The following is a 22,593-nucleotide window of genomic DNA, read 5'->3' as shown; positions in this document are numbered from 1 at the left end:
CTTGAACATCTGGAAGTTCACGGTTCCCGTATTGCTGAAGCCTGGCTTGGAGAATTTTGAGCATTACCTTACTAGTGTGTGAGATGAGTGCAATTGTGTGGTAGTTTGAGCGTTCTTTGGCATTGCCTTTCTTTGGGATTGGAATGAAAACTGATCTTTTCCAGTCCTGTGGCCACTGCTGAATTTTCCAAATTTACTGGCATATTGAGTGCAGCACTTTCACAGCATCATTTTCAGGATTTGAAATAGCTTCACTGGAGTTCCATCACCTCCACTAGCTTTGTTCGTAGTGATGCTTTCTAAGGCCCACTTGACTTCACATTCCATGATGTCTGACTCTAGGTGAGTGATCACACCATCGTGATTATCTGGGTCGTGAAGATCTTTTTTGTACAGTTCTTCCATGTATTTTTGCCACCTCTTAATATCTTCTGCTTCTGTGAGGTCCATACCATTTCTGTCCTTTATTGAGCCCATCTTTGCATGAAATGTTCCCTTGGTATCTCTAATTTTCATAAAGCGATCTCTAGTCTTTCCCATTCTGTTGTTTTCCTCTATTTCTTTGCATTGATTGCTGAGGAAGGCTTTCTTATCTTTCCTTGCTATTCTTTGGAACTCTGCATTCAGATGCTTATATCTTTCCTTTTCTCCTTTGCTTTTCACTTCTCTTCTTTTCACAGCTATTTGTAAGGTCTCCTCAGACAGCCATTTTGCTTTTTTGCATTTCTTTTCCGTGGGGATGGTCTTGATCCCTGTCTCCTGTACAATGTCATGAACCTCCGTCCATAGTTCATCAGGCATTCTGTCTATCAGATCTAGTCCCTTAAATCTATTTGTCACTTCCACTGTATAATCATAAGGTATTTGATTTAGGTCATACCTGAATGGTCTAGTGGTTTTTCCTACTTTCTTCAATTTAAGTCTGAATTTGGCAATAAGTAGTTCATGATCTGAGCCACAGTCAGCTCCTGGTCTTGTTTTTGCTGACTGTATAGAGCTTCTCCATCTTTGGCTGCAGAGAATATAATCAATCTGATTCTGGTGTTGACCATCTGGTGATGTCCATATGTAGAGTCTTCTCTTGTGTTGTTGAGAGAGGGTGTTTGCTATGACCAGTGCGTTTAGATTTTAGCAGAAAAAGGAAACATAAGTGTAGCAGCTAATAGAATCTGTTATGTATATGTTAATACCACATCAGAAGTTAAGAACTACTTAGATAAAATTAGGAAATTCATTACCTGGTGACAAGTCTCCCCAGTAGCACCAGGTTCAGGCTGGTTTTCAGGCTTATTCTTCTGAATTCCTCAGTGAGTGAGACCTGTTTACCAAGGTGCCTTTAAGTTTGGGTTTTCACGCCTCTTCCAGCTTCTAACTGGGTACCTGATTATAAAATGTACTGTAAGCTGTTGCACCAAAGGTGCAAGACCTGGATCTCAGAAATATTTCCTACTTGGTATGCAACGTTTCCATTTCCAGTTGAGTCAGGACTATATGCTCCCATTTCAGCAGCAAATAGCCAGAATGGTCATCACTCTCTTCCCTCAAAGATGGGGCAGAAAGTTAAAACAGGAGTGGGGATTGAAGCTGTGTCTCCCTAAAATCAAATTTTCTTACCGAGTTTATGATTAATCTCTCTATCCAAAACTTTGTCCCCTTTCTTGTCCCCTCTGACACCAACCCTGTGCTAACTGAACAGTAATCAACCAGAGTCAGATGACTAAAATTGCTGTGGTTGATATCATTAATGTACTAAAAGCTATTAGAGAGATCACCATTAATAAACAAACTCAGGTTGTTTATCCAGGGCAAGATGAGGTAACAGACTGCAAGCCATGGATCACCTGGCCAGAGTATCATAAACCAGGAACATCCTAACTCTTGAAACTGAATCACACACCTGGTTTCAGGACTTAATGAAGCTCAGGTTCTTGATGTCTCATCACATAAAGAATTCAGTGAGTCAAAAAAGTGATAGGGAAGAAATGGATTTATTTAGAGAGAAGAACACTCCACGGAAAGAAGGTGGGCCATCTCAGGCAAGAAGGCCTTGCAGTATGGCCTGGTTACTTTTTATGGGCTGGGTAATTTAATAGGCAGGATTATTCCACTTATTTGGGGGAAGGGGTGGAGGTTTCCAGGAATTGGGCCATTGGCTTCTTTTGGGTCTTCGATGGTCAGTCTTGGAACTGTCCTGGCACCTATGGCTGTGTCACTTAGCTTGCTGATTTGTTACAACCAGTGTATACTGAGGATTAAAGTCTGGTGGAAATTGACTACCATCTTGGACCCATTTGGTTCTAATAGTTTATGTTGTCCTCCTGCATGTGTGCTAATTTGCTTCAGTCATGTCTGACTCTTTGAGAGCCTATGGATGGTAGTCCACCAGGTTCCTCTTTCCATGGGATTCTTCAGGCAAGAATACTGGAGTGGGTTGCCATGCCCTTCTCAGGGGATCTTCCCAACTCGGGGATTGAGCCCATGTCTCTTAGTCTCCTGCATTGACAGGTAGGGGTTCTTTACCACTAACACCACCTGGAAGCCCCATGTTGTCCTCAGGAAATGCCATTCTTTCAAAGGCTGTGTGCCCTGGCCCCTTCTCTATTTCAAAACTACGATGAAGAAATGTCACAGAAATGTCACAAGACGATCAATTTCAGCCTGTTTGTTCATATCCCTTAAGAAAAAAACCCTAACTCAAAGACGAACTGAAAGTAGATCTGGGGCTTATCTTCCACTCCCTTGCTTTGAACACCTTCCCCACCAAAACCTGGTGTCAGTAGATTAGGTTTGCGGTGCCTCAGGCTGGGTGAGTTCAGTTTGGTAACACAACTGGTCGTCTAGCTGTGGAGCCATCCCCGTCTTTGGATGCCTGTGTGGCCATTCTTTGTAGCTGTGAGGGGCCCTCTTGAGAGGCCTCATGTGCCACATATGATTGTGTGTGAAGACCAGGATTACCTGTGTTTTGGTGAAACACCTGTGATTCCGTGTGGCTTTCTGTGACCTCATGTGACCCCGTGTGGCAGCCTGTGACCACATGGAGCCTCCTGTGACCTTGGGTGGCTCAGATTCAATCTTCCCAGAAGGAGTGATGTGCGATCTGGGGTTCTCAGCGAATATGGGCACTATCCGTCCTAGCAGCCACTTTTCCGGATCCTACTTAGACCCTTATAGCCCTCTATCTTCTTTCGTTAGAGGGCTCGACACCCAGAGGCTCCCAGTGTCTGCAAACTGAGGTCCTAGGGGCGTTAGCGTCAGCGGGAAGCGGCGCAGCAGCACGTGCGCCTACTAGAACAGGTGACCACAACCTCTCTGCCACCCAGAGTCTGCCCAGCCTTAAAAGCCAGGATGGCGCGCGTAAGGGTAAGAGTCGTGCACTGGCAAGGTGCGCGGCGTCAGCACCCCGCGCGCGTCGCCCGTGCGCCCCTCTCCTGCCCGTTTCCCCAGAACGCCGAGTCCTGACGTTGGGCTGCGGTGGAGAGGCCCGGTCCGCTCTGCAGCCTGGCCCCTCCCCCGCCCGGGGACTCGGCGGTTCCTACGCGGGGGTGAGCGTACCGGGCGCCGGGACCTGGCCCGCGGCGAAACTGGCTGCGAGCGCCAGTGCAGAGCGCGCTCCCGGCCCTCCCCCTCCCGCCGAGACGCCGCAGCCGCGCGGGAAGGCGGGGCGCTGCGGAGCCGAGGGGCGGGGGCTAAAAATACCCGGCGGCGGCGGCGGCGGCGCGGCGACTGCTGGGGCTGCGGGGCTGCGGGCCGGGGCGGCCGTGCGGGGCCAGGCTGGGTTCCTCTGACCGATATGCTGACCTTCTTCCTCGTGTCGGGGGGCTCCCTCTGGCTGTTCTCGGGTGAGTCCCCCCATCTCCGTCCTCGTCCGTGATCCCCATCCCCAGCACACTGTGGGATCTTGGTCCTGGGTTGTCTGAGCCCCCAGCCCCGGCTCCTGAGCCATCCTTTCGGGACTCCGCTAGGTCGCCCAGGTCTCCCCCTTCCAAATTCTGGCGGGCTCTGGGCCGCGTTTGGGAAGCAGCTGTGTCAGTAAAAATGAGGGACCTTGCTCACTGCGACCCCACAACAACCTCGTCTTTGAGACCCCACAACTTCCCTCTAATTCTCGTGGCCTCCCCCCACCCCCAATATGGCGAGGACCATCCGCTGAGCAGACTAGGCCTGAGCCCGGTCGTCCCCCAAGACCAAGTCCAGGGATTGACAGTTTATCCTTGTTCATCTCCAGGGTCCAGAAATGGAGGGTGTTGGGCCCTGAGGTCCCACAGCAGGTCAAGGACATGACCCAGACTGGCCTGAGGCATCCCAATCCTGGTTGAGAGGGTCTCCTCACAACCCGTCCCTGCCCACCTTTGACCCTCTGTAAAGCAGGGTTCACCTGGCTCCTCAGCCATGCCCAGGGCTTGTGTCCCCACTGTGCCAGCCCACAACCTCTCCCCTTCACAGGAGTCAGCTTCTTACCTCTGCATCCTCTCAAGAAACTTTGAGGACCCCCTCTTCCAAGTCCCTGCCCAACACTCTTCCTCCCCCACACAGAACCTGGGCTCTCACCCAGGACCCATTCATCCAGCAGTTTTCCTGCCTGCATCAGTCAGTCCTCTGTGAGCTTTGATTTCCTCTAGGTTATGATACCACTAAGGGGTCTCCACTACCTCCTTATACAAATTCAGCCTAATAATGTATGTGCAGTGCTTGAACCTTAAACTGGCTTTAAGCTGACCTAGCCCAGAGCAAATGCTTCATGAAATGTTAGTTTTATTGTTATTTCACATTCAAACAGCAGTATCAGAGGAAGTAGTAAGGTTTTTTTCTGAGCAGAAGGGGAGGAAGTCCACCCTTTTGAAATTCTTAACTGAAACTTTGCCTGTTATTTAATATTCACGGCAAATCCTAGGAGGTCGGTGGTGCTGGGTTTTTTTTGTTTGTTTTTTAACTGAGGTTCAGAGGTTAATTGACTTGCCAATGTCACACAGATAATATCTGAAAGATTAGGGTTTGATCTGAGTTAATTGATCCATCGTTGCTAAGTGCTTCGTGGCATCAGGCTTGAACTTGAGGGTTGGTGGGCATCGCCGGCCACCATTGCCCTGTGTCAGGCCACAGGGGCAGCTCCCCTGAGCTGGGGAGAGAGTGAGGCCTCCTTAATCCCCTCAGCTCCCTAAGCTCCTTCTGTCTGCCAGGTCTGAGGACAAGCCAGGCAGGGCCCTCTGGGTCTGATGTGCGCATCCAGCAGACAGGGTTGGAGCTAGAACTAGGGTTAGGAACAGAGGGCTGGAGGTATCAAAATAACGATAATGATAGTAACAGCCCCTGCTTACTTCGTGGCTGATGCTCTCAGAGCCCTTTCCCTGTGCGAGGACCCTGTCGCCTTATCCTTAGGAGACCCCATCACCACCACCACCACCACCACCAACCCCCCGGCCATAGGTCCAAGGGTGCCTCTCTGGAGCCTTGGTCTTCTGTGGCTACAGGGAGGTGCCTGAGAACTTCAGGAGTCATCAGCAGCCTCTGAGGGAAAAAATCCTTTCAGTGCAAGATGCTCATCTGAAAGTGGGATTCAGCCAACACTAACTCAAACTGGCCTTCAGTCCTGCTTTGGTGTGGAGTGTTTCGCAAAGCAATCAGGTGCCGCCTAGAGTGGGGAAACCGCCTCACCGAAGGGCTTTTGAGGGGCCTTGGAATGGTCAAGCAGGGAGGCTCTTGGTACAGGGGGGCAGCTGCTTCCCCAGAGGCCAGATTTCTCAATGAGTACAGGAAATTTCTCAAAAGATGCCACAGTTGGTGTAAGCGTGAAACACTGAGGCTGGTGTGTGGCGCTCACTCCAGCCACACGTCGTGGCATTCACAGATCCTGTCTACCTTCCTTGGGACTCTGCCTGGACCCAGCCTTTCTCCGAGGGCAGGGAGGACACCTGGGCTAACACTGAGAACACATTCTGATCCCATGGCAGCTGCCAGAATCCTCTGGCCCCCCTGAAGTGATAGTACTCTTTGTAGAGTGATGTGCCGTTTGCCCAGTCTGGCCCTACAGAGACAAGGCAAGGACAGAGGAGAGCCATCTGGAGGAGGAACTGCCTATCTGGGGGACGCAGCCGCGTGCTCTGAGCCTTGGCAGAGCAACGGCTCTACTGAGGCCAACCCAGATCCCACCTGTGTGTTGAGTAATAAACAAGGAAATGAAATAGACCCAGTGTGGCGAGTCAGATGCCGTGCCTGGCCCTGCCATGGTCTCAGTGCTGTGAGCACTCAGAGGACTTTGAGTGCTCCCCATGGATCGGCACTCTGCCTGCCAAATGGCACCCTTGTACAGAATAGAAAGAGGCTCCCCTCTTGGTGGATGAACTTCGAGGCTGATGCAACCCTGTGTCCTTCTACAGGATCCAGTCTGCGCAACCTTATACCCGACCATCGGTGACGTCTGAGTGGGCTTCTGCAGCATACAGGGGTGTTTGTCAGAGGCAGGTAGGCCAAACCCCAGGTAGAGAAAGTCAGGGCAGCAAAGACATGCAGGAAGGACTGTGGTGGGAGATGGGTCTTTTAGGGTCTTTTGCCTGAGTACTGTGGGTTGTCAGAGGGGATGGAGTCTGGATGGGAGGGGATTCTAGAGAAGAGGGTTTTATTTCGGGGGCAGAAAAGCCCTTGATTTACCTGCAGTGGCCAGGCTGAGCCAGCAGGAGGAGAGCGGAGGCTGGGAGAGCAGTGGGAAGCTGTTGCGATATTATGGATGAGAATTAAGTCTGGCCAAAGATGGCCCAGTTGAGGCTAGGTTCCAGGAAGAGGAATGGTGGCAGAGACTGGTGTGACAGCAATCTGGCTATGGGTGTCCAGGGCAGGTGCAGACTTGCACAGCCTAGCTCAGCTCAGCCCAATCAGATTCTCCCTCCATCTCTGCTCCCATTAGGGTAGAGGACTGGTGTGAGGTCTGGGACCATCCCAGGGGCCCAGGACGGCAGCCAGTAATTGGACAGACAGTGGACTCCGGGCAGAACATCGAGGGCACACCTCACAAAAGAAGGCCTGGATTTGCCTATGGCGCGCCTCTGTGTGGGAGAATTCTGACCTTAGTGCCCTCTCTCGCTCCCCAGCCCATGGTGGGGTAGGGGGGTACTCCCAATGAGAGCACGCTGACACCAGGGGGCAGCAGAACCTAGCCACTCTGCTCCCTGACTGGTTTTCTGTCCCTTGAGACTATAAGGGCTCTTGGGTTGACCTTCAGAAGGCCGAATCTGGCTCAGCTGCAGCCCCAGATGGGATCCAGGGTTGTCCCCCCCACACAGCATGCAGGATAAGTGAGCATGAGGCTCTGACTTTTTTGCAAAAAGAGGCTGAAGTTGCAGGCATTTGTGTAACAGAAGCTGCAATGTGTAATTAGCCAGTGCCTGGCATATAGTAGGCACTCAAAACATTCACTGAATGAAGTACTGTTGGGGAGAAGCAGTGTTTTCATGGCAGAAGTGTTGTTGCAAACGTGCTGACTTGACTGCTGTTTTCTTGAGCGTGTATTATGTGTCCAGCACCATGTTCTACAGTCCGCAAGCTATCGTTTAATTTCACCCATGACACTGTGGTGCTCTTAGCCTCCTTTAACAGATGGAGCACCAAGATACAAGGAGGTTCAGTGGTGAAGCCACCCCTGAGAGCTGTGAGTCAGACCACATTCTCAGACTCTAGGCCACAGAGAGACCTGGAGGATTGGAAAGAACCCAAGCCCCTCCAGCAGGCTGGTCAGTGGGCACAGACAAGGGAACAATCCTTGGACGGGGAGTGTTTAAGGAGAAGACAGGTGTGAAGAGCAAAGAGCAGGGTCTAGCCCATAGGGAAGGGCTAACTAAATGTTAGCTAAAGTTTATAACACCTTGAGCTAAGCCTTCCTCAAAGGAGGTGCAGGACTCTGACATGCCGAAAGGGTTTAGGGAAAGAACAGACATTCCAGGCAGAAGGATCCATGAGAGAAAAGACTGAGAAGACAGTTGAATGAGAGCTTGGCACAGTCTCTACTTAGCCAGTGAGGTCTTGGGGGCTGGGCTCTTCAGGCCTAGGAGGCCAGGCAGAAGAGGCTTTATTCTGTGTGGTAGCCGTATCGAGGGCATATGGCCAAAACTGAGCATGTGGATGGCTAAGGTGAACTGTCCCTGCACCCTTCAAGCCACACGCATCTCCTGGGGGCACAGATTCCACTAAACTACTGTCTTGGGCCTCCTGTGAGCCTTGTGATCCCCTGAGGGCAGAGCCAGGGTGTCTCCTGCCTGTGCCCCAAGCCAGGGCCAGTACAGTGTGTGTGTAGTGTTGATTGCATAAGTGAATGATAAGAAAAATTCCCTGAGAATAACTTATCTTGTAATGATGTGCTTTATAATCTTTTGCCTCAACACAAGTCCACTGACCGACAGCAGACCTTGAATGTGCTCCTGCTGGGTGCCAGGCTCTCTGTCTAGCTGCGGGATGCCGTCAGTATGGGGGAAGTCCTAGGGGAAAGCAGGTGTGAGCCCCTTGCAGCCAGAGCCATAGCAGCCCTCACTGGAGAGCTCAGAACAGAAGGAGGTGCTCCAGAAGTGAGTTCATGAATGAGTGAATGACTGCACTTGCAGCTGCAGGGTGATGGGTTTTGTGGAAGGTAGTCTTCTCTGAGGACGAGATCCTATCGTTTCCTTAGAGCTCCAAGTTTCCAGTCTCCCAGTAGGCTGGGAACTCACTCTGGCCAAGCAGAGCTGAAAGGAGGCCCCAGCCCCGGGCCGCAGCTCACTGGAGGATGCCGTCTGATGGCCCCATGCCCTGTGTCGGCCTGGTCAGAGTGCCCACCAACCACTCATTGAGCCCTAGGAGGGGAGCACTGTGGCTGAGGTGCTGTCTGGGGCCTTTGGGGTTGGCCTTCAGGTTAGGCCCAGGGGTGGTGGCACATAATTGCTCAGTTGCTCTGGGGTCCCCTGGTTGGTGTGGTCATTCTCTGACCTCGCTACTTGGTGTGGTTTCCTGATTCATGTGAGGCTTGGGGTCCATGACAAGTAGAAGTAGGAAGATGGGAAATGGGCTGGGACAAATGTGGGCCAAGCTGAGCTGTCTGTTCCGAAGTTCAATCTGTAATCTCAGAGCCGGAAAGATTTCAGATCCCAAGAAGTTCCGTGTGTGCCTGTTCACCAGCTCTTCCTGGAGATACTCTCCTCTCCCGACAGGGAGTAGGGGTGCTTGGGGGTGGCCACGGAGAGTTGGGCGTGGCTGGCTTCTGATTTGTCATCCGCTCATTCAGGCCTGCATTCCAAAGGTAACTGCCGCCTGGGGCTTTAGAGCAGGAAGCCAGGATAGGATGGTGCCAATGAGGTAACAGTTGGCATCCGTTGCCAGATCCTGGGGTAAGCAAACCTGAGCTGGTATCTCTCAGGGCTGGGAATAGCTCTAGTGACTATGGCTGTTGGAGGAATGGAGAGAGAGGACAGGCTGGCCTGGGTTGAATGGGCAGCTCTGGGATAGTGCCCACCAATCGACAGCAGGAACCCTGACCCCCTCTCTGTGTGCCACCACAGTTTGGCCCACCAGCACGGGAAGTGGCTACCGGGATTAGCCCTTGGTAGCCCTGTTTTTCCCACGAGTGTGTTTTTGTTGTTTGATTTGATTTTTGTTTTCTCTAGATTGTTCTCGTGGCCAAGAATCCCCAGTGGGGTTCCTCCTGACCACTAACCCTTCCCCCAGCCTTGGCTATAAACCATTCTGGGGATGGACTGTGGGTCCTGCCACATGGACAGGAGGGCTACAGGGTAGGGGGGGGACAGTAAGGTCAGCCAGAGATTGGACAGCATGGCCAGCTGGAGCCACACAGCAGGGACAGTCAGAGATGGGGATGGAAAGGTAGTCAGAGCTGGGACGGAGAACGCAGCAAGATGGAATGTGGGCCAGCCAGTGAGACTGGAGAGTAAGGTTGACCTGAGGGTGGATGGTGAGGGCCTAGAGGTCAGTAAGAGGAAATCAGGCGTCCACATGGAGAAGGGGGCCTCTGGGGGGTGGTGCTTCTGGCCATTCTTCTGCATGAAGCCACCTTTACCCCAGGAGGCTGGAGAACGTACCTTCCAGCAGGTGTGTGGGGTGTGCTCTGGGGGACACCACTGACTCACCTGTATCAGCCCCCACTCAACCTGCCGGCTGCCTCCTCCTCAGCCTGGCGCTGCCTGGGGTGGTGCAGAGAAAGGGAAGGCGGCTTTCCTTTGGCCCAGTGGGCTGTTGGGAGGTTTGGGGATGTGTGTCCCTAATCCCCTTGCCACAGGTCAGGCAGCAGGGAAGGCTGTGACCTGTGAAGTCCCCTTTTCCATCTGGATTGAAGTTTCGTTTCTCTTCTTCCCCTACTTCCTGCTTCTCCCCAGTGGGGCAGCCCCATGAACTCTCAGGATTTCTTGGGCGTGGTGTATGATCCCAGCTGACAGCAGGAGGGACCAAAGAGGGTGGATGGTCATCAGAGATGGGTGGTTTCTCTGGGCTAAGAGGCAGACGAGGCCTGTTTGCCTTGGGTTGCAGGACACCTGCGGAACATCCACAAACCCTCCTATCGGTTCAGAATCGGCTCCGAGGTGGTTTTGTCCTAGATTTTCTCTCAGGCTAAATGATCATATGTGTGTTTGAGATCTTGCTGTGTCATTGTTACCTGTTGATGGGAGTCTGTGTAGCATCCATGCTGCATAGCTTACGAGGTTTGTACTGTCCACGTAGGTTAGCCTCTGCTGTGGGTCCTGTCTCTAGGTGGATGCCTAGGGTGTGCGCTGTTTTGTATCTGGTTTCTTCATTCGGTGTCATCCACTGCAGAGGAAATCTGCAACCACATGTGGCACACAATGTGGAAGATGAAGGCAGTACTGTGAGTTTTTCAAGTTAAATGACTATCCTTTATTCTGAGATGATGTTCTTCCATCTGTCTTGTAATAAAATATGTTGGGAATCTGGTTGGGGTTTTGTTTTGTTATCGATACATTCCTTTAAAAATACGGAGATAGATACAGTATTTGTGCCATGGTTAATGGACAGCTCCTGGTGACTCTAGGGTGTCAGACAAGCAGCTCTGGAAGTCTGAACAAGGTGGAAGTCTGACCTTGTTGTGGAGCTCTGTGGAAGATGGAGTCCCGGCTCTGGAGCGTGATTGTGCACGCTGGGCTCTAGGTTACGACCCCACCCCCAGCCCAAGGGTGCTTGTGGCAGCAGGCAGGGGTACCTGAGACCCCCATTCTTAAAGGTCTTCTCTGTGCACTGCAAGGGCTCTTGTTTACTGTCACATGTTTCTTCCCATTTCTTTCTCCACATTCCGCATCAACTCCATGAGGAAATTACTGAAGTTCTCTCATACCAAAAGGTTGCTTCCTGAGGCCCAGTCATGACTAAGGACATAGTCATGGGCCAATCCCATTTCTTGGCCCTGCCTTCCCTGACCTGACTCAGTGATTTTCTAAGCAGCCACAGGGGCCTTCAGCTCCCTCTGGAGAGCTGGGGGGTTCAGTGAGAATCCAGGTGATGACTCCTCAGTGGGTCAGTGTGAACAACGTCTGTCAGCCTCCCTGGGCCAGCCGGGACCTGGTTTAGCTTTGGTCTGAAAGAGATTTTTGTTTTCTGGTGAGAACAGCCCCAGTCTGGCCAAGTGCCAGAGGCAGCGGTAGGAATACAAACCCTTTCATGTGACAGACCCAAGTAGAGAGGTGCAGGCCTGCCAGCAGCAGGCCCTCCCCTGCTGCAGCTCCTCCGGAGGCAGTGATTTGCATAGTCCCCATTCATCCTGGCCTTGAAAAGGAGGCCTGAGTTCTCAGTCCTCCCTGATCAGCAGTGGGCTGGGCTGCCTTAACTCTGTGGACGCCACCAGCTCTCCCCAGCCAACAACAGGTCTTATTGACTGGAGGGCAGTGGAAGTCAGTAGGCTCTCCGTGGCCCTGAGTCACTCCAGAGGGGACGATTCAGGAGGTGGCAGGGTTCCGCTGACCAGCACACACTTTGTGCTGAATTGAGCGAGATTCAGATTTGTGTTTCCTTGTGCAGTTCTCAAGAGGAACTTGGTCAAAAAATGAGGAAGCCAGAAAATTAAGCTGTTTATCAGAGTCCCAGAAAACTTTAACCAAAAGCAGAACTCCCTTTTCTCTGCTCGTTGTCATTCCTATGAAATAAACCGTGACCCTCGAAACGGTGGGTATAGGCGCCTTGTTGGCTCCTGGCCATGGTAGTGGTCCCTCTGGCTGGGATCTGGAGGCGTGGCTTGCCCGGGACACTCTGGCATCCTCAAACCCTCCGGTGCTAGGTCAGGTGAGCTGGTGGACACCATCGGCCTGTGGCTGATGTATAAGGCACGGGGTGGTATATAGCGCAGATTGTAGTCTTTTTCTCTCGGCAGCCACGTGCCGTCTTCTCAGCCTCAGTGCCTCCTTCCCAGGAGTCTGCGCACATTACAGGCCTCTTTCTGGGATTCTGTTGCCTTCTCAGAACTCTCCTTCCCACCTTGCTCCTAATCTCTTGCTCCCTGTCCCTGACTGAAGATGTGTTTTAGGTTCTGTCTTGTGACTCTCACCCCAAGCAGGATGTCTCCAAGCTGCTCCTGAGTGAACAAGTGGGCAAGCGCATCCATTGCTCTCTTGCTCCCCTCACCTCAGTGACCCCAACCACCTCTTCACAGGACCCTCAACCCACCTACGAGAAACTTCCCTGGAGTTGCAGGGAGTCACATCATGTCCCACCTGTAACCCTGGCCCCCGGTGGTTGAGCTCTGACAGCAGGGCAGCATGGCTCTGCCAGGAGCATCCCACGTTCTCTTTCTGAGCTTGAACCTGTAGGGTTTGCCGTGTGCCCTCACTTGGGGCCAGTGACGAAATGGATCACTGCTCCCAAGGCCAGGGCCCTGGTAGCCCTAACCTGGATGGGCGGGGTGGGGTGGGGAAAAGATCACGTTGCAGCCACAGGACTTGGCTTCCTGCATAGTGGGGCCTGGCCAGGGTGTATCCTCTGTCTGTGTAGCATTCATGACCCTCGCCACTTTCCCTGTCTGCCGCCCCCCGGGAATTGGTGTGGAAGGAAGGATGGTGAGGCCCGAGGCTCACGCACCCTGTTAGTCCTGTCAGGTCCCCTGGAAATACTGCTAAAGGGAACATTGCCATTGTCTTAACATCTGCTGCCCCTCTTTATTTTGAGAATTTTTGTCCGGCCTAATTCGTGGTAAGGACAACTTTTATCTCAGAGCTCATAAAAGACACTGTGTTTCTCTTTGCTCCTCTGCGCTCAAGGCTATTTGTATTTTTAAGTGTCTGATTAAGTATTGTTTGAGCCTGGCTTCCCGGTGTGGCTGTCAGGAATGCGGGCCCATGTTCCCTGACCAGGGCTTAGGGTGAGTGAGATTCCTGAGAGGTGCTGGGCTGAGGATGGGGGGCAGAGCGTGATGTGGGCCGCCTCCAAGTGAACTACTGAAGGGAAGCCTTTCCGAGGCAGGTTCAGGCTATTGAGACAGGGGCCCTGGGCAGTGGTCAGGCACAGCCAACCTTTCGTTAGGCCTTTCTACATCAGGAGTCTGAGTTAAACCTTCACAACTACACTCAGGCTCCTCAGGGAGGTTCGGCCGGTGAGCCACTCTGTAACCCAGCAACCCTGAATCCTGCACCTGTCTCTCACGGGGGAACGTGCAGTGGGCCTCACCTAGCAATTCCCAGCTCGGGGAGGCCCTCGGCCCTGTGTCTGCCCCAGTCGTCTGTGGTCCTGTGAGTCTAATTAAAACCCAGGAGGAAGGCGGCCCCTCTCTCAGCACAGAGCTTGATGCCTGTGTGGACAGGGAGGGTGCCGGGCTGAGGGAGAGTTGTTGTGTCTTCGTCTTAACAGACCAGGCCACCCAGCTGGGATGGTGAGGTCTGTGCTTCTCTTGACCTGGCTCCTGGGCCACGTGCTTCCTGGGGCAGCACTGCTGGGCCAGGACTCCCCGCCTCGGGCACCCTGTGTGATTTTCTGTCAGCCAGGACCTGGGTTACGTCCACTGAATTTTCTGCCCCAGAAGCTACCCTGAGAAGCATCGAAGGAGGCTTTCACCTTAAAGATATCTCTGAAAATGTGCATAGATAAGTAAGGGTCCCCCCAGGAAAGAAGAGTAAAGGGCTTTGGGGGCTGAGGGTGGGTCCTCAGGCATTTGTACATTTTAGAGCTCCCTCCAGGTGGGGTTGCCAGAGGCTGGGGCCTGGGAGCCCAAACAGACTTGTGCCAGGTTCCAGGTAAGGGCTGCTGAGGCAGGAAGCTCTCCAAGCAGCCCTCCCCCAACGGTGGGGCTAGCAGGGCAAGCCGAATCAGCTCCAGGGAAGGTGTTGCAAGGCCCTCAGGCACTAGAGTTTCCAGGCAGGCTGAGCGCATAGCTCTCAAGAAGGAGCTCAGAGTGCTGTGCTGCGACCTCAGGAGGTGGACGGTGTTGGGAAGGCCCTGTTCTGGAAAATTCGGAAGCACTGAGTGTGAGTAGGGCTTGAGGGTGGTGCGGTGGATCCTCTGGGCCAGACCGGCCTTTTACTCTCCGGCAGTGGCCCTGTCACATCCTGGCTTGGGAAGGAAGAGTGAAAAAAGGCTGTAGCTGATCCCCACCCCCACTCCTTCCCCTGTGAAGAAAACTTGCAGGATTGAGGCCCTGCCCGTCCTGGGACTTCGCTGTCCCCGGCTGCCTGCCAGAGGCGTTGAGGGAGTTTCGGGGCTCAGCTTTGGTTTCAGCAGGCCAAGGTGTGGCTTCTGGCTCCAGGGTGGCCACCCCCACCTCCTCTGCCCCCGGTCCCCCACCAGCAAAGTGGGAAAGCATCTCAGGGCAGGCCTTGAGAAGGGGCTGGTGTGCTGCTGTGCTGGGGTCTCGTGGGGAAGCTCAGCCATTATCTTTTACTTGCTGATACTGGTATTTGGTCTGGAGTGTCCCCACTGCCCAGAACGTCTCTAAGCAAATATTTTTTCTGGGACTGTGCCTAATCTCTTTCCTGTCCCCCAAGTAGACTGGGTGTGACCTGGTGGGGGCGGAGGCAGCCCCTGGAAGGAGCTGGAGGAGATTCCTGGGCCATGGTGCAGGCTTCCCTCTGCCAGGAGATCTGGCATCCCCTCCCCCACTTCCACTGTTTCCCACCACCCCCACCGCCCATGCTGCCTGCAGGCTGAGGGCCTGGCCACAGATAGATGTGTAAGAAGACTTTGTCCTTAAGCAACCCTTCTGACAAACCGCTCTCTAGAACTGAAGACGGGGTGGAGGTGGGGAGAAGCAGAGAGGGGTATAATCTGAGGCTCTTTGCAACCTGGCAGAGTAGGGGTTAAGGCTGGGTTGCTTGCCTCTGAGCTGATCTGAGCCAGTGCTGCCCTGCATGCAGATTGGGGGTGGGGGGCAGCGGGGGCCTTGAGGGGCCATCAGCTCCCCATAGAGCTGTTCTGCACCCCGTCCCCTACCAGACCCACTGCCACAGCTGCCGGGGAGCCTCTGCCACCACTCCTAGAGCTCCCACCACCAGCTGGCTTCTCAGAGCAGGTATTTGTTGCCATCAGCTGTCCCCAGGAGGGCAGACTTGGGGCAGGGCCTTCACCACTTTTGTGTTTTGATTAAGATGTGGTAAGTGCTCCCCAAGCCCCACATACCCTTTATAAAAGGAGACTGGTCCTGGTGGGACCAGCTCATTGCCTGCCCAGTGCCAGGAGCCTGCTGGAAAGGTAGGGTGTGAACGCATGTCATTCTGCAGGTTGTCTTTGAGCCCTTTTGGCTGGCAGAGACAGAGTAATTGCTTGAGCTAACTTCTGTCTATTGACTATTTCCCTTTCGGTGCGCCTGGCACTATAGTCTCTGTCCACGAGATTTTTTTGAGATGAGGCACAGGGGTAAAGTGACTTGTCTGAGGTCATACAGCTATCAGTATGAGTCAGGACTTGGACCCAGTCAGTCCAGCACCAGAACTCTCCTATGGGCCTTTTCCCTGGCTTGTTTGCAGGAGCCCTGGACCCTAGGAATTTATAATTTTATTTCAGAGTCCTTCACTGGGAGTTAAGGAAGTCCTTTAATGATCTACTGGCTTGCCTTGTGCGTCCCCATTTCTGAAGCCCTCAGAGGTTTGCACGGACCACCCCCCCGCCCACCTGCCTCCAGGCAGATATAGAGGGAAGCCAATGTGTTTCTAAGGGGAAGGAAGAATCTGAGGATCGTGGAGGGTCTCAGTACCAGGGTGCTGACTTAGAAGTTTTGTCCTCAGGTAGGAGGGAGCCAGGTAAAGCTTTTGAGCAGTGGCACAATTTGGTCATGGTTGTGTGTCAGGAACATAACTCTGGTGTCGGTGTAAACACTGCACTGAGCAGGGTGGCCTGTGGGGAGACTGGTGTGGGAGTCTGGACGGCACTGGGTGATGGCTGGACCAGACCAGGCCGGGGGGAGGGAGAGGGGTAGCAGGGTGGGAAGGAGTGGTCAGATTTGGGAGATGTTTAGGAAGTAGTCCTGACAGAGCCATCTTGCCAGATCGTGAAAGTCTAGAGTGCTGGGGTGGGGTTAGGAACCTGGACCAGCAGAGGGCTCTTGGAGGGGAGCCATGGATTTGGGGGCCATCTGCACTGGAAATGGGCCCTGGGGCTCTGCCTCTGCCACCTTGAAGTCAGAATGCTTCCGACCAGGGTCCCCTTCCTCCTGCTCTCTCTCTTTCCTGGGTTTTAACAGCTGTGCCTCTCATTCCCCACCGTCCATGGGGGTGAGGAGGGGCCTGGTGCCACCACTTGGTGTTCTGAACTGGAGAAGGAGGCATGGTATATGCGGAAGGAGAGGAGGCTAGTTGATGCTGAGGGCTGGGAACCCTTGCCAGGTGAATATTTACAAACACAGCTGCTCTCTTGGCAACACCAGCACCACTGCTGATTCCCTTAGCTGCTGTCCCCCTCCCCCACGCCCCCTACCCATGCCCAATGCTGCTGCAACCACGAGAGCCTCCTGGGGACAGGGAATGAAGCACCAATGGCTCAGACCCCAGGGACCACCAAGCGCTACACCAGCTTGACAGAGAAGGAGCAGAGGTCAGAAGAGCCCAAGGCCATGTTAAGTAATGAGATGAGACCAGACTCCCAGGCCCCGCCTCAAGCCAAAAGCCTGGTGACACAGGCTGGCTCTGAGGTCCATGTCCTTAGAGGACCTGAATTTGCAGCTCTCCCCTCTGGTGGGTCCTGATCTGAAGCATTCTCAGGGCATGTGAAAGCACCCCTGACTGTCTGAGGTTGGTGAGCTGGCAGGAATAACACCCTCTGGTCGCTGCCCAGCCAAGGGGCACAGGCCCAGCCTTAGCACTATAGGACCTGCAGTCACTTGAATTGCCTCCTTAGGGTGGGCACCTGAGTAGGAGCCTGGGGAGGAGTGAGTGGTCAAGCCCTTTTCCCACCACCCTCCAGCATCCCAGGCAAGTGGGCTTCCTGGAAGGGAACCCAACCATGGGAAAATGGCAAGTTCGTAATGTGAGGCCAAGAGGGAGCCCACCTATAGTGTGTGCATGGTGAAGTGCAAGTGGCTGGCCTGGCTGTCTTGTTCCCTGCTTACAGGCTCTGGTGGCCATGTTCTGCCCACTGCCCACCCCCCGACCTGGGCTTGGACTCTTCTGACCAGGTCTGAAGCTGATTTTCTGTGGTTTGCATGCTAAGTCATTTCAGTTGTGTCTGACTGTTTGTGATTCTGTGGACTTCAGCCTATCAGGCTCCTCTGTCCATGGGATTCTCCAGGCAAGAATACTGGAGTGGGTTGCCATGCCCTCCTCCAGGGGATCTTCCCAACCCAGGGACTGAAGCCACATCTCTTACATCTGCCTGCATTGGCAGGCGGATTCTTTTCTGCAGTACCTCCTGGGAAGTCCTGTCTGTGGGTTTAGCACTGTCGCAAAGGAGAGCACGGGTTGTGGATGTGGATGGCACAGCGTAGGCAAGCGTTGGGGTGGCAGTGCAAAGCAAGGCAGTGGTTTAGAGGCTGTGGTCATCTGGGGCTCAGGTCCTGGCTCCCCTGCTCGCTTGCTGCACCTGTGAATGGCAGGTAACTTCTTCGGTGGAGTCTCTGTGTCTCCACCTCATAAGGAGTCATGAGGACTGAGTGGTGCAGTGTGGAGGCATGGACTCCCAGGTATACCAACATTTCAGGGAGTTTACGCAGGTTCTGTTCTTCCCTCTCCTGGGGCCTGTGGTGCTTTGGTGATGACTGAAAGGTCGGCACATCTGGGAAACCAGCCTCAGACTTGTGGCCCTGGACCTCGTACAAAGGTTCATGGGCTCCAGACTTCTTTCCTGGGTGTAATATTTAGTTTGCTAAGTGCTCCGTGGTCTCCCTCAGCTCCAGCCTTTACATATTTGTTTCCCTCTGCTTGGGACATCTTTCCTCTTTATCCTTCAGTCTCGGCATCACTGCTACTTCCTGCAGGAAGTCTGCCCTGACTCTCTGGACCTGAGTTGGGCATCTTTTCTGGTGCCCTATGTCTGATCACAGCCCAAACTGCCTTCACAGCACTGTCCATTCCCTTTTGGATCTCCCTGATGAGACTGCGGGCAGGCCCACATCTGGCTTGGCCCTGTGCCCAGCACTGAACTAGATCAGAGTGGGGCCATATGAGGGTCTGCTAGGTGAGTGGGTGGGTAGATGGGTAAGTGAATGGATGGCTTAGTCATTCTTTTCTGTGCTCTTGTGACAGTCCCAGCATTGCAACCAATGCCCACGTTTGGCTGCAGCCTGGGGCCTGCAAGGAACTGCCAAGGGCCAGGGACTGGTGGTAGTAAAGCATGTGTGTGTGTTAGTTGCTTAGTCGTATCCGACTCTTTGCAACCCCATAGACTGTAGCCCACCAGTCCCCTCTGTCCATGGGATTCTCCAGGCAAGAACACTTGAGGTAGTAAGGCATACTTCCAGGGTTTTCTCTGAAATTTTTGGGACTGCATAGTTGAGCCCCAGGGCTGGACAGGAACTTCTTGAGCCTTGGCTTCCCAGCCTATGGAGTCAGTTGAGTCTGCTATAGGAAACATCATTCAGCTCTCAGAGCTCACCCAAGGAGCTAGCGGGCTTATCTAGATTTTCCACTATGTAGTGAGTCATTTTTTATCTGATGGGCCTGGCTGTAACTTAGTCTCTTATTTGCAGCTTAAGGAAGTAAATATCCCAAGAAAGCCAACTGGCCTCCTGCCCAGGGTCCTCCCCAGAGCAGTTTTCCTTAGTGGATTTACCTTGGTCCGTAGCCTGACCTCTGCTTTGCTGATGCAGAACCTTAATTTCTCCAGTTTGCCAGAAGTTATTTGTTCCTGTGGGGCGGCTCCAAAACTGATCCAGCTCAAGCAGGCTGCTGGTAAAACTGGATTTCTGGCTCAGGGACTCAGTGAGGATGCTCTGGCTAGTTGGGGGCTTGCTTCTCTCACCCAGACCCTGTGTGTGGTTGATGAGTATAACCTGGGCTCACACAGCCTGCCGTGCCATCCATAGGGCATAAACCCCCGAGGGTCCGCGTACCTGGTTTCAGACACGTGTGTCCAGTGTATTTCGGCCTGGGCTGAACAGCCTCCTTGTTCTGACAAGCACACCGCTGCCATCTCTTTAGTCCCATCATGCCTCTAGCTACACCACACCCAGGATGAGGAGCTTTACATGCATGAGTGATACTGTCCCCATTTTAAAGATGGGGAAGGAGAGGTCCAGAGAAGTGAGGTGTGCTCAACCTAGAGTAGCTCACAAGTGAAGGAGAAGGGACTTGAACTCTGGAGCTTTGCCCATTTCCTCTGCAGTGAGTGCAGAGCATTGACCTCATCTTTGGTATGGTGATGTTTAGCACAGATGCCATTTATTGGAATTTCAGCAGCTCTCTCCTCTCCTAAGGGTCAAGCATTTGCTATTTGGCTCATATCCTGTGGCTGCAGAGTAGCTGTTGTTGGCCTTTCTCATTCTTTCCCAAGAAGGGAAACAACAGTCATGCATCCAGAGATGGGGGTGAAGGACCAGCACATGGCAGCCAGGAGCCCACACAACCCTCACTGAGCTGGCAGACCCATAGGTGTCATACAGCCCTCTTGGCTTTGGGCCCCCCAGATGGGCAGTGACACCAAGAAGGCCCCTGTGGGGGTAGAGCGTCCAACACCTGGCCCACCCTTGCTGCCTTCCTCAGGCCTGGGCGAAGTGCAGACCCCTGAGCCCAGCTAGCCATGTGCGTGTCTTGCCAGCATTACTTCACTTAGCAGTTAACAGGAGGGCCTGGTAGCACTTGGGGGCTTCCGTTTTTGAACCAAATTAAGCCCCCAGTGCTTGTCACAGAAAAGCCCCCACTGGCCACCCTAGGGCATCCTCCTTGTGCCCCTAGTAGGCCCACGGTGTCCACTTGGACTGCATGCTTTATCCCATCAGGGCACCCTGACCCCACGTGCAGCGTCACGAGGGATGCTTGTGGTCCCTAGGAGGGACCCAGCACGTTGCTGAGCCCCTTCTCTCTGAGCCTTCATTCCTTTTCCTTCCCACCAGCTTAACTCTCGCTCCTCCTCTGTTGCCTCCTCTTTCCTCTGAACATTAGCAGATGGGATCCCAGGGAGCACAGCACAGGGCCGTTGTTAATGGTGGGCCACCTCTTCCTCCCGCCATTGGCTTCTTGGTCTGTGGTGGTGCGGAGCCACAGTGCATAGTGGTCAGCAGTCTGGGGCAGGAGAGCCGGGTCCGCACCTCAGCCTGGCTGCTCTTGGGAGTGCTGCCGTTCTTCAGAAAGTTGGCCCCAGTATCACCTCTGCCCCTGGCAGGCCTTTGCTTATAAATTCTCTTCGAGGAAAGCCCCTGGTGGGCTGAGGGGACTCTGCTGCATGTCATGCACTGAACCCTCGCCTTCTGCTTCGCTACCCTCACATCTGTCAGGGCTGGTCTGTGGGCCTTGCCCCCTTGCCTTCTCTGTGTCCCTTAGGGTGAGAGCCGGCTGCTGGCGGCTTTGAGGTGGCATGAAAGGCGTCTACGTCCCTTCACCCCAACTCATCCTGGGCACAGTGCCAGGCACATCTGCTGCCCCTCCATCCAGTCCACACCACGAGAGCAAGGATAAGCAAGATGCTGTGACGACACAGGGGAGGCAGTACACCCAGATGCTGGGGCTCTGGAGGCATTAACTCCAGAGCTGTCAGAGCATGCTCTACCCCTGGGAGATGCGGAAGCACATGTCAGGCATGGCCCAGGGCCCGAGCATATGTTTCTCAGGAGAACTGGGCCGGATGTCCCACTGTCTGGTATGGCTGCTAAGGGCTCTCTGGCCTGTCACCGGGAAGGGCCCTTCCTAGCATCTAGCTCCTAGTATATGCTGTGCTGCTCCAGGAGACTGTACATCTCACCTTGCTTGGGGCCCGGCCAGAATCAGTGTGTGGCTTCTGACTCAAGTGGGAGAGAGGCCCCAGACCACCCCTCCCTTGCCTTCTGCCAGGCCGCCTCCCTCACCTGCCTCTCGTTCCCCACAGAGTTCTTCCTCTCACTTCTGGAGAAGATGCAGACTCAGGAGATCCTGAGGATGCTGCGGCTGCCCGAGCTGGCTGACTTGGGCCAGTTTTTCCGCAGCCTCTCAGCCACCACCCTCGTGAGTATGGGTGCACTAGCCGCCATCCTCGCCTACTGGTTCACTCACCGACCGAAGGCCTTAAAGCCACCGTGCAATCTCCTGATGCAGTCAGAAGAGGTGGAGGTGAGCAGCGTGTGAGCAGCTGGGCTGTGGGAAGTAGTGGGCAGGGGACAGGCATCTTGAAGGTAGAACCCAAACTTGTGGCTTATTTGGCCTCAGATGGCCCAGAGAACCTTGGTTTCTTCCCTGGGCAGCCAGCCAGGAAGCTCTGAAGCGGCCCTGGACAGGCTCTCCTACCAGATGCACCTTCTGCCTCTCCCAGTAGCTGAAACCCGGCCAGAGACTGACCTTGCCCTTGCCCTGGGCCTCTGGTTTACCTGCTTCTCGGGGAGGGGGCCTTGGCTTATGGTGGCCTCAGTAGGAGGCCTAAGCATGTTCTCAAGGGGGTGCTGGGTAAATTTCCTCCAAGATTCTCCCTGTGCCCGACCCTGGTCTGGAGCTGGGACCCAGAGGGGCCCGACCGCAGGGCCCTGCCCTTCCAGAGCACGCAACTCAGCGGCAGAGCCGCTGAGGGAAGAAGGGATGGCAGCCCGGCCTGGACAAGGGGTTCCAGGCTCAGTCTAGAAGGACCTGTAAGATTTGTTTCCTACGTTTATGGAATTTATTTTGCCTTTTAAAAACCTTTGAAAGTAAAAGTATTAGTCACTCAGTTGTATTTGACTCATTGCGACTATGGACTGTAGCCCTCCAGGCTCCTTTGTCCATGGGATTCTCCAGGCAAGAATACTGGAGTGGGTTGCTAGGCTCTCCTCCAGAGAATCTTCTTTTAGTTATTTTGAATAGTTAGTGTACAGTTCAAAAGCAGCCAAAGGACATAGACTGATAAGCTTCCACCTTTTTCCCTTTGCCTCCCAGTTCTCTTCACCTGAGCATTGTGTTAGCTGTTTTCCACAAGCAAACGTATAGACATCTGCCCATGATTTAAAATGATAATACACCACGTACACCATGCAACTCCTTGCTTTTGCTCTTGGCGGTGTATCTTGTAGGTACCGATCATAAGCATGACAGAGTTTTGTCTGGTGGGAGA

At 53.7% G+C, this 22,593-nt stretch overlaps 1 protein-coding gene across 5 annotated transcripts in view; it reads left to right on the top strand.

The window, feature by feature from the left end:
• Nucleotides 1-3,702: 3,702 nt before the first annotated feature.
• Nucleotides 3,703-22,593, top strand: part of ACSL6 (acyl-CoA synthetase long chain family member 6) — a 66,102-nt gene continuing 47,211 nt past the window's right edge. For 3 of the 5 annotated variants that reach the window (XM_027547066.1, XM_027547068.1, XM_027547067.1), the window contains exons 1-2: nt 3,706-3,839; nt 21,406-21,626. In XM_027547066.1, the coding sequence (XP_027402867.1) occupies nt 3,791-3,839; nt 21,406-21,626 (270 nt within the window). In that variant the 5' untranslated portion in view covers nt 3,706-3,790. Of the gene's footprint in view, nt 3,840-6,374; nt 6,460-14,335; nt 14,430-21,405; nt 21,627-22,593 lie in introns of those variants that run through there. The other 2 variants (XM_027547069.1, XM_027547070.1) reach the window with 2 other exon arrangements.

This window comes from Bos indicus x Bos taurus, chromosome 7 (genome assembly GCF_003369695.1).
Source record: "Bos indicus x Bos taurus breed Angus x Brahman F1 hybrid chromosome 7, Bos_hybrid_MaternalHap_v2.0, whole genome shotgun sequence".
In the NCBI taxonomy this organism is placed as follows: Eukaryota; Metazoa; Chordata; class Mammalia; order Artiodactyla; family Bovidae; genus Bos; species Bos indicus x Bos taurus.
The sequence above is the reverse complement of the archived record's forward strand: the minus strand, read 5'-3'. Positions and strand labels throughout refer to the sequence as shown.